General features: G+C 25.6%; 2 protein-coding genes and 1 long non-coding RNA gene across 3 annotated transcripts; all 3 read left to right on the top strand.

Moving 5' to 3' along the window:
• LOC119669785 lies at nucleotides 1-438 on the top strand. Its single transcript, XR_005251638.1, has 2 exons — nucleotides 1-93; nucleotides 163-438. It is a non-coding gene; the product is annotated as an uncharacterized LOC119669785 (long non-coding RNA).
• A 5,173-nt stretch (nucleotides 439-5,611) lies between these two features.
• On the top strand, nucleotides 5,612-6,732 carry LOC119669940. Its single transcript, XM_038079994.1, has 5 exons — nucleotides 5,612-5,724; nucleotides 5,785-5,878; nucleotides 6,191-6,279; nucleotides 6,370-6,509; nucleotides 6,568-6,732. The coding sequence occupies exons 1-5, from the start codon at nucleotides 5,674-5,676 to the stop codon at nucleotides 6,650-6,652; spliced, it is 459 nt and encodes a 152-aa protein (XP_037935922.1). The 5' UTR covers nucleotides 5,612-5,673; the 3' UTR covers nucleotides 6,653-6,732.
• A 4,472-nt stretch (nucleotides 6,733-11,204) lies between these two features.
• LOC119669941 lies at nucleotides 11,205-12,255 on the top strand. Its single transcript, XM_038079995.1, has 5 exons — nucleotides 11,205-11,285; nucleotides 11,346-11,439; nucleotides 11,747-11,835; nucleotides 11,925-12,058; nucleotides 12,117-12,255. The coding sequence occupies exons 1-5, from the start codon at nucleotides 11,235-11,237 to the stop codon at nucleotides 12,199-12,201; spliced, it is 453 nt and encodes a 150-aa protein (XP_037935923.1). The 5' UTR covers nucleotides 11,205-11,234; the 3' UTR covers nucleotides 12,202-12,255.

The raw sequence follows: 12,255 nt of genomic DNA, 5'->3' as shown, positions 1-12,255 counted from the left end.
CTTTTGAGTTGAACAGTAAACATTAAAAAAACTACAAAATGAAATTCCTTACTTTTGGATTCTTAATTGCAATGATTGTGGCTCTATTCGCCAGTAAGTAAAAAAATAAGTTTACATTTTGGTACTAAATTTAAATTCATTTAAATTCTTATTCTGTTTTAGATACCATCGCCCAAAATGATCCAATTGTAAATGTATATGCAGAGGACGATTCTCACTCTCATTCCAATTCTCATTCAGAGGAACATATTTCCTTTGTTTAGCTCCTTTCGCTGAAATGGGGTAGAAGTAAATTTCAAGCATTTAAGGATACGATTAGTTTATGTATTAAAAGCTGCTTTTGGTTCCTTTATGAATTTACTCAGTTACAGAAACCGAAATTTACTTTTTACTAATTAAAGAGATGAAATTTAATTGAATAAATTATGCACTAATATATAAAATGTCTTTAATATTTTTTTAAGTATTTTAACGTATACACCTTTTTTTAGATTTTCCATCACAGTATTAAAAAATCTGTTCATTTTATTAATTTAAGACTTTATTTTTCCTTTACTTTTCTTTATATTTGGTCTTGATCCTCATCCTGCTCAAAATCTTCGTTGCGCTTAACTTAACAACACTTAATTACAGTTATTCTAGCTTTCATCACATAGCCAAATTTATAATCCTAACCAGGGCTACGAACTGGAACCGAACCGAAAACCGCATTAGGCCGTCACATACTAATGAACAAATAAAAAAACGATTCTTTAATAGTATTCTGGATTGAGAAGAAATAAGATATTTTTGCACAGATAATATTACTGCCAGCCCAGTACAACAATAATAAAGTGACAACACTTTTAAATTAAGATATAATGATAAAGGAAGTTAAAATAGAACAACAACAGTGCAGTCATGTACAGAGAACAGAGATAAAAGTAATATGACTGGAAGTCTCGTCTACTTTTAAGAAGAGTCGACAATCTATCCCTTCGGACAGACTCATTTTGTTAAGGTGATAACGTAGTTAGTGGTGACCCGTTAGATATCCCGGCAGCAGCCTCAACTTTGTTCTGCTGAGAATAACTTACCGTAACTGTAGGGGTGACCCAGCTGTTTAGCCTGACGGTTACATGAAATGTCACACCAGTAGCAAGTTTTTTCGGTTGAAAACCATTTTTCAATTAGAAACCTAGTTGTAGATCAATTTAGTTCACAATATGGTTCCGGTCCACAGACTTGAATGGTAGATCATATCCTCGCAAGATTGTGCGTAGACTCATTACCATTGATTCCTGTATGATCAGGCATCTAGCAAACCATCACTTTATTTTTGCTAACTTGTTAACTCACAAAGTCAATGCACATTTAATATGCGTTGCTATTTTTGAAAAAATGGATAAACCATAGCTATATCAGTTAAGTTAACTAAAATTAATTGCAGTTTTTTTCAATTTATATAGTTATGTTTGTGTAAAATATTTCAGTAATACTTGATTTCTTAAAGATGGCTTGCATTTGCAAGTCTATAGAGTTTTATGTGTTATTGAGTCCTACATTCCTTTTAGTGACGGTAAGACAATAAGAACATTTGTTAATATCTCTTAGTCTAATTTCTAATTAAAATTGTTATGTTCCATTACACAAAAATGCATTCTGAATATTTTAGTTAACATAATCTAGTGATACAAGTATTGTATGTGTAATATAAAATATACACGGTGTTTTTTAAGCTAGATGTGATCTATCGATATCGATAACTATTGTTTGACAGCTGAGAAAGTCAAACTGTGTTGACATTTCTATGAAGTAAAGTTTGGAAATTCATCATGGATCGTGTAACGTTAAAAAAATGTTTCCAAATTGTGAAAATTTACTTTAAAAAGAAATAAATCTGTTCACGAAGTTCATAGATCATTAATCGTGTTCGCACTAATTTTACTCTTGTTGATTCAAAACCATCAAATAGCCATTAAACCATTAAAATTGACTGTTTGGTGCAGTTTATACACTAGCGGCATCATTGGTACTTATTTCTTTTGAAATGAGGAAGGAGCTGCCGTTACGGTGAACCACGAGTGCTATCTAGCAATGCTGACTGACCTTCTGTTTCCATAAGGTCAATCGTGCGATTTAACATCTCTTGATTACTATTTAGGGGGTTAGGACTATGTTAAGTCATTAAGTCGTATTATGCTGACAACCGAGAAACCAGCCACTTTTCAAGCATTTGAAATCAATGTTCATGCCACCACTGATGTCATACGTCTACATTTATTTTAAATAACAGTCAAAAATTAGAGTGATGGAAAGAACCATGTAACTCGTAGCCTGTCGAATTGATATTCAAAAAATAAATGAAATTATAACAGATAATATAACAGGTATAAAAAAATTTTATTTCAATAATATTTTTATCTTGTATTATCATTTTAAGTTCTCATGCAGATAAAAAGCTCCCTATATCTTATGAGATATGATTATTCGTAAGACTAATCTTGTCTTCATTACTTTGAGTAGCAAGTAAATCTTTTAATTATAGGAAAATAAATTCATTGCAATTATTTTCTAGAATTTCATTTATATAAAATATTTAATTTAATATCTATTAAAAACTATGTGAATTAAGCATTTCATATGTAATCTTATATACTGAAAACAAGTTGCAATAATAAAATAATTAAAAATCTACAGATGAAATAATATTGCATTACTATTGCAGTTTCAATTGATCAAGTAGGTATCAAGAAGTAGCATCCAAGAGACTTGTTTAACGACTAGAAGCTACGAGTATTATAATTGAGTGATTGGAAGATACTTGGTCCGCTAGTTTTGTTCAATTACGCGACTTAAATAAATGAAGCAAAAAAATTTTTATGTTCATATGAAAAGCAATAAAAAAGTAATAAAAATTTATTAACATAAAATAATAATAAAACAAAATTTATTACATATACATGATTAATGTGAATATAATAATTATTGTTTATATTTCAGAATTTCATTCAGATTATTAATTCAGATAATTAATTATTTTATTAATTAATAAGAGAATTTTATTAAAAGTTAGTGGTTTACTTGAAGACTGTGTGGTTCAGTAGTGAAATAGTGTCATAATGATCTTGGTCTTCTTAATTAAGTAAGAAGTTTTAATTAATGTTTTAAGAGTTTAAGTGATTCAATGAACTATATTTAATGCTTAAAAAGTGTTGGTTATGTTTTTATTAAATTAAAATTTTTTATTAAGCAATATTAATATTTATTAATGATTGAGAAAATAGGTATTTACGAAACTGAAATGAGACATAAGAATTTAATATTTTTAATATTAATTAATAATAGTATAAACTATGCTAGAATAAACATATCTTTGAACGGCAAAAACTTACTTCTAATAGTTAAAAAAGTTAAAATAAATAAATATTTATGTGGAACTATACAAATTTACTTTCACTTGCAATTACAATGTACTCACATTACAATAAAGATATCAAAATATAATTATAAAACAATACCTAAGCAAAGTATAAATTATATTCTTAATAATTGTAAATTTGGATTGCATATATAGGTACACTATATGTCCACCAAGCTAATATTTTGACGTACCATGTTTTGAAGTCGCAAATTTTTATATAAAAACTCCCCGCATTTTGTTTTGTTGTGTTTTCATCTCAGAATTATTGTTTAATCCACCTTTACTCTCTAATGGAGTTGATTAGATAAATTATTCATTACTTAGTATACGCGTAATTTTGATTCTTCAACTCAGCAATGTATTGAGTATTTGTATGATAACCAGCATATCTGCATATCTTGATATCTGATGACAAAAAATTAACAGTTTTTAATAAGTTTAACTCAGCATTCTTATGAGTATTCAAGTTGTGGGCCTTATCCCTGATATATTTATTTATGCCATTAGTTTTTATATTCTTAAAATGATATCCCAAAATCTGGATTTACTTCATACTATAGAGTATATATTCTTATAACTATATTTTGATGAGACTGAATTTTTTAACTTAATCTGAAGCAGTTTATCAAAAGCTATGCAGCCGTAAATTATGCTTGATTCCTGATTACTTGTTCATATAGTCGAATTTTGTTTTTGACACATATTTTTTTGAATCAAAGTGCATAGTTTTAAATTACATTAAATTATTTTCTTCTTTATATTATTTTATATTTTTTTGAATCAAAGTGCATAGTTTTAAATTACATTAAATTATTTTCTTCTTTATATGCTTATTCCATAGAAAAATTTAATCGAAATTTTCGGAATATCCGGGGAATTTTACTATTCTACTCATCCACTCGATGCTTTCTTGAGCATGAATTATGAGTGATAATTTTCGCGATTTCATAGTGACTCGTGATGGAAATATTGATATAGTTTCTGTCCTCTCCAGCTTTTATTTTGTTTGTTGTGGAACAGTTGATTTGAAATTGTATTTAAAGTCTCTGTTATTCCAGAAATTGCTAATAAGTGTCAGTAGCTTACCTGTTATTTGTGGATCAATCTATAGATCTTATGTACTAGATAGCATTTAAAGGCGAGTGTGATCGATGTAAAAAGTTTACAACGTAAAAGCTTGATATTTCGAGAAGTGATCTATATCGGTATATAAAAAATTTGTCAAAATAAATGAGTTCACTAAAATTTAATATTACAATCAAGTACCGAGAAAGCAGACATTAGTGCTCGTCTTTAGAAGTATTTTTAACATTACACTTAATTTAATGTATTTTGATTAAATAAAAAACTTTTTTAATGCAGGCTCTTGACCATAAAATGATAAATGCTTGATAGCTAAATTATGTAAGTTTTAATAACGTTTTCAGCTTTAAAGGGTATATACATATATAATTTTAATTCCTGACTAAGATTTTCGACAATAAAGTATATAATTTTAAATAAAACTCTTCATAGTGTTTCATTTCGATTGGGTGTCATATAATTTTGAAATAAATTGTTAACAAAGACAGAATTTCGGATTTGTTCTAAGTTTCTCTAACCTAAGTTTCTCTGATTATTAAATTTAAAAAGTCACATCTACGCAATGTAAATTACTCATTTATTATGTTGTTATTTACTTGTTCCACTAATTCCAAAATGATTTAATTAACTATTTAAAAAATTGTTTTAATTTTTTGTGGTTAATAATTGTAATGAGTTGTAGATTAATTGATATTTTTTTTTGTTTATACACAAATATTCTAAACAATCAAATATGTGCTAAATTTAAAATTATATATAATTAATTAAATAAACACTTAATTACATAAGTGTATAAACATATTTATACGGATATATTTAATTAATAAATAAGTCTTTATTATGATATATGAAAAATTTTAGATCATAAATTTAACAATTATACATGAAATATAAAATAAATGTATAATTATTATAATCTTGATTGTTAATTTGAATTTATTTAATTCATAATGAATAATATTTATATTATGAAAGAGATATATTATATATCTCGATGTTCATGTAAAAAAAATTAGATTATCTATATTTTAATAAAAGCGAAACATGATATTTTTGTCCAATTAATTCAATAAAAATTTCTATAAATTTCATTTCAATTATTGAAATTCAAACAGTGTTCTGAAAGTGACTCGAGTTAAATATTATATTTTCAAGATACAAGACTGTGTCTCTGGGACTAAACTGAGATGAATACCAAAATTTTGTGTCTTATTGTTTTATTTGTGTCTTTAACTAAGGTATATGAAATAAAAATGGAATATTTAAAAAAATAAATAAGGACTTCATGACTAATATAGGCAGATGAAGACGAGGAACCAAATCTGAAAATGGACGATATGGTCGAGGCGTTGGAAACTTTTACTTCTAGTTGTGAACCGAAACCTAAAAAAGGTATTACTGATCTTCTTCTCTATTTTAAATTTTGAACTATAAATTATTGCAATACCATACATTTTGTTAAGTTTAAATCTAATTTAACTGTTATCAATTTGTCTTTAATGAAAGTCACCTAATGATCATCTCTTAATCAAGTAGAGAGTATATAATATACATATTAAGTTCTTTTTGCAAAATTTGAAACTCCTTCAAAAATGAATTCATCTATTAATGTATTATACAATAATATGAACTATATAACTATTATATGTATATGTAACGGTATAATATAATATATATTATTTTCTTGATTTCATTCCCGTGAAGAACACATAAAGGAAATGTTACAAATGAAAAAAAATCCCCAGCGGGAGACGAAATGTTTGCGTTATTGTTTAATGAAACAATTTGATATGGTAAAAATTAGTACAGATCGCTTATTAATTTTTGAAATATATAAATATTTTGCTCTGAACTTAATAAAAGCTAACTTACTATACTATCAGATGAACGAAAGTGAAACTGAAATTGTGATCGATAAAGCTGTGGAATTAATGAGCATGGGAATACAAAATAAATTAGGGGAAAAAGAATTAAAGGAATCAGCTGAAACATGTGCAGTAAAGGCCAAAAAAATTACTGATAAGTAAATCATTGTAACCTAAAATAATTCCTAATATGATATATTATTCTCTTTCATTAAGATGTGAGTTGGGATATGTTTTCAGTATGTGCGTTGTAGAGGAGCTTGAGAAACGAGGGTTCAAAATGCCAGAAATCAAGGAGTGAATGTAAATTTTTATTTCTATGAAAGGTCTAGTACACTAGCGAGTTTTTAATTTGGTATGAAATAAAATAACCTTTTCATAATTATTTTAACGAATAATAATGTTTTTTAATATAATATAACAACTTATTTGTTCCTAATAGAAACATAATAAATTAATTATTAAAAATGCTCCTTAATAAACTTAATTAATATATAACTATAACTATTATTTTAAAGATTGCTACTAGCCTGGCTGATATAAAAACCCTTAGTCCTCTACTATTAGTGTTTGCATCGACATTATGCAAAATTCCATAGGAAACTTTTTTTTTGACTTGTTAAAAATAGTTTTTCTACTATTTATACAGAAGCACCAATCAAAAGTAGTACTACTGATTTAACGATTTTTCAAAAAACTAAATGCTTGCAATATTCAGTGTATTTTATTTTTCAGTATTCTATCTATTCAGTATATCTATATATATTATATATAGCGCACTTCATTGTACTTGTCTTGTTGTATGGTAGAAGACTTCATAAGAATGATTCTAACATTAAACTGTACTTCAAGGTAACATCTTTAGCACTACATTTAATTTGATGTATCTTTTATATAGCTTTAGAATCACAGAAAACTTTTTATTTGACAGCTTCTTGAAAAAAGGATGATAGTTGTTTGGTATCTTAATTGTTTAACTTTAAATATTGTTTCCTAATTTAAGAGATATGTAAATATATAAGAGATTCATGATTAAGATTTTCGATAAAAAAGTATATAATTTGAAGTAAAAGTCTGACAGTCTGGAATAAAGTTTCTGTTATGTTCACATTTAAAATAAAACATCGAAATAGTGTCGAAGATTTTGTTGGCAAATAGATGGCACTGTATTAATTCATTGCACAATCAGAGACTAGGTCTCTCTAATCAGAAAAATCTATTAACATATTAAATGGTGGAGTTCTATAAAGTTTAAAAAATCACATCTCCGCAATGTAGGCTACTCATTTATTATATTATCATATATTATACTGGAGCAGGTATCTACTAGTTTTAAAATTACTTAATTAACTACTAAAAAAATTGTTTTAATTTTTAATGGTTAATAATTATAATGAATTGTAGATTAATTGATATTTTTTTTTTGTTTATAGACATATTTATATATTTATATAATATAAACTAAATAATATAAATTACCTGATTTATGTTCATAAAATTAACGATTATACACAAAATAAGAAAAAAAGTTTAATTATTATAATCTTGATTATTAATTTGGAATTAATAATTTTGAACTACAATTTGTTATGTTTATAATAGGAGAGTGATATATATCTCGATGTTCGTGTTATGTTCAAGTAAAAATTAGATTATCTATATTTTAATAAGAGCCAAACATGATATTTTTGTCTTATTTATTCAATAAAAATTTCTATAAATTTCATTTCAATTATTGAAACTCAAACAGTGTTCTGAAAGTGAGTCCAGTTAAATATTATATTTTTAAGATATAAAATTTAATTTAATTAAGTTGGGTTGAATATCAAAATTTTATGTTTTATGATTTTATTTGTATCTTTAACTAAGGTATATGAAATAAAAATGGAATATTTAAATAAATAAAGAAAAACTTCATGACTAATATAGGCTAATGAAGACGAAGAAACTCTTTTGGATATAGATGATATGATCGATACGTAGGAATCTTTTACTTCTAATTGTGAACCAAAAACTAAAAAAGGTATTACCGATTTTATTCTCTTTTTCAAGTTTTAAAATATTAACTATTATAAAGCCATATATTTTGTTTAATTTAATTTAATTTAGATTTAATTGTTGTCAATTTGTTATTAATGAAAGTCACCAAATAATATAGTGATCATATATTATTCAAATATTCTCTAAATGCTGTATATTAAATTTTTTGATAAAATTCATAATTTATTCAAAATTATTCAAAATTGAATTCATCTATTAATCTATTATACAAGAGTATTACCTGTATAATTATTATATAACTATATAAAATAATGTATATTATTTTCTTGATTTCGTTCCTGTAAAGAACACATAAGAGATATGTTACTAAGGATTAATAATGACCGACGGGAGATAAAATGTTTGCGATATTGTTTAATGAAAAAATATTATTTGGTAAAAATTAGTACATATCATTTATTATTTTTTAAAATATATAAATATTTTACTCAACTATACCATCACATGAATGAAAGTGAAACTGATATATTAATCGATAATACTGTGGAATTTTATAACATTGCAATACAAATGAATGAATATGATATAAGGGAATTCGCTATAATATGTGCAGACAAAGCCAAAAAACTTACTGATAAGTAAATTATTGTAATTTAAAATAATTCCTAGTATATTATATTATTCTGTTTCATTAAGATGTGAGTTGGCGCATCTTATGGATGATTGCTTAGTGGAGAATATTGAGATACGAGGTTTCAAAATTCCAGAATTCAAGGAATGACTGCAAAGTTTTAATACTATAAATGGTCCTTTTTCAAAAAAAAAAATATCTTGATAATATAATGTACTTATATTAAAGTAATAGTGACTTTTTTAATTAGGTGTGGAATAATATATTTTTTTTCAATTATTTTAACGAATAATAATTTTATTTTAATATAGTACTACAATTCATTTGTTCCTAATGGATAACACAATGAATTATTTACTAAAAATGCTCTTTAATAAAAATATTATCATAACTATTATTTTAAAGACTACTATTAGTCTAGCGAATATAAAAATCATCAGTTCCTTATTATAAGTGTTTGTTACTAAATTATAAGGGATTAAGAGCCTTTAACAAATACATCTTATTGTAAAAAATTTGATACCTTAAGATTAGCCCTAGGTTAGGTTGGTTTATTTTCACTGAGGCATAGCCATGCAGAGACCTCTTAATCTCTAGCGATGTCTAACATGCGCGTGGTAAGTAGTTTAGCAAGTAACTGAATTCAGCCACCTCCCTGGTTATTGTACGTCATATGATCTAATATATCTCGCAATTTAGTACCTATTTGTTGGTGTACATTAAAAAAAAAGTTCCAAATAACTTTGATAGTTTTAGTGCGATCATAATATTTTTTGACTTATTAAAAGTAGTGTTTCTACTATTTATATAGGAACACAAGCCAGCAGTATTACTTCTGTTTTAACGATTTTTTTAAAAGCCTCAATGCGTACAATATTCAGTACATTTTATTTTGTTCTAACTTTCTAGTATTTCTCTATATATTATACATGTCGCGCTCATCTATCAGTTAAACAAAGGCCACATTTTTAAAATCTCCATCATGCTTGTCTTGTTGTATGGTGCAAAACTTCATAAGAACCATTCTAACGGGGCAATTGTGGCAATGGTCCTTTAAAGTCTTACGTATGATCTTTGTAAAACCGATCGCAAGACTGTTTGTAAGACATCATCTATTCTGGCACAAAAATTCTTCAAAAAAGTTTTATCATGTATAATTCGTGGTAGAAAACTGTTTTGTTCTATTTATTTCGTGGTGAAATCAAAAACAGCTTTTAATTGCTACCGTATGCAAGTAAACAATGGAATTTTAATACAATTGTGAAGAAAAGCCGCAAAATATATCTTTAATTATTAATATTTTTTTTATACATAAAAAATTATTTACTGAATTTAACTCATGCCATGAAAGAAATAATACCAGATATTGCTGCATTAACAATAGTGACAAAAAAATTAATTAGTTTTAAAATAAAATATATATATAAATAGATGAATAAATCAATGTTAAATGAAACATTTTCCAAAAGATCTTTTGGAAGACTTTTGAGTGTGGTGAGTTCCAAAATCGTTGCCAGAATTGCTCTGTAACATTAAATCGTAATCCAAGGTAACATCTTTAACACTACATTTAATTTGATGTGTCTTTTGATTAGTTTTAGAATTACATTTTCACGTTTTCAGATTTGAAGGTTATATAAATATATAAAGAACCGTACATATATTCTATCAACTTTTGGTTTATGATTAGATTTTCGATAACAAAGTATATAATTTTAAATAAAAGTATTCGTTGTGTTTCATTATGATTGGGAGTCACAAAATTTTAAAGAGTATTGTTAACGAAGACTGAATTGACAGTCTGAAATAAAACATCGGTTATCTTCATAATTTGTGTTATATTCAAATTTATATATTATAGACTAAATAATATAAATTACTTGATTTATGTTCATAAAATTAACGATTATACACAAAATAAGAAAAAAGTTTAATTATTATAATCTTGATTATTAATTTGAATTTATATAGTTTAAAATTAATGATGTTTATATTATAAAAGAGATATATATCTCGATGTTTATGTTATGTTCAAGTAAAAATTAGATTATCTATATTTTAATAAGAGTTAAACATGATATTTTTGTCTAATTAATTCAATAAAAATTTCTATAAATTTCATTTCCATTATGTGAAATTTAAACAGTGTTCTGAAAGTGAGTCAAGTTAAATATTATATTTTTAAGATACAAAATTTAATTTAATTATAAGGTTGGAGTTTCTGTGATTGTGTATCTGGGACTAAACTGAGATGAATATCAAAATTTTATGTTTCATGATTTTATTTGTGTCTTTAACTAAGGTATATAAAATAAAAATTGGATATTTAAAAAAATAAATAAGAACTTCATGACTAATATAGGCAGATGAAGATGCAGAACCTCTTTTAGATATGGACGATATGATCGAAGTTTTTGAAACTTATACTTCTAATTGTGAACCAAAACCAAAAAAAGGTATTATTGATTTTTTTCAATTTTTTAAATTTTGAACCATTAACTATTACAAAACCATATATTTTGTTTAGTTTAATTTCGATGTAATTGTTGTTAATTTGTCGTTAATGTAAGTCACTAAATAAGATAATGATCATCTATTAATCAAATACTCTTCGAATACAATATAACATAAATAATAAATTTTTTGAGAAAATTCAAAATTCATTCAAAATAGAACTCATCTACTAATATATTATACAAGAATATAGTATAACCTATGTAATCTGTATATATTTATTATTTTTTTAATCTCGTTCCTATGAAGAACACATAAAGGAAATGTTGTTAAAGAAGAGAAATCCTCAGCGGGAGACAAAATGTTTGCGTTTGTGTTTAATGAAACAATTTGAGATGGTAAAAATTAGTATAGACCATTCATTACTTTTGAAAAACATTAATTACTTGCTCTGAATTTAATTAAAGCTAATTTACTTTACTATCAGATAAATGAAAGTGGAATTGAAATTGTGATCGAGAATGTTGTAGAATTTTCACATAATCATACGCAAATTAAGGCAAAAGAATTAAAGGAAATCGCTGAAATATGTGCAGAAAACGTCAAAAATCTTACTGATAAGTAAATTATTGTAATCTCAAATAATTCCTAATATATTGTATAATTGTGTTTTATTAAGCTGTGAGTTTGCACATCTTTACGATCAGTGCTTAGTAGAGGAGCTTGAGAAACGAGGTTTGAAATTTCCAGAAATCAAAGAATAAGTGTAAATTTTTAATACTACGAAAAGTCCATATTCAAAACAAACTATAGCTTGA

The sequence above is a fragment of the Teleopsis dalmanni genome, chromosome 1 (genome assembly GCF_002237135.1).
Source record: "Teleopsis dalmanni isolate 2A chromosome 1, ASM223713v2, whole genome shotgun sequence".
Lineage (NCBI taxonomy): Eukaryota > Metazoa > Arthropoda > Insecta > Diptera > Diopsidae > Teleopsis > Teleopsis dalmanni.
Note: the sequence above shows the minus strand (reverse complement) of the source record. Positions and strands in the feature narration are given on the sequence as shown.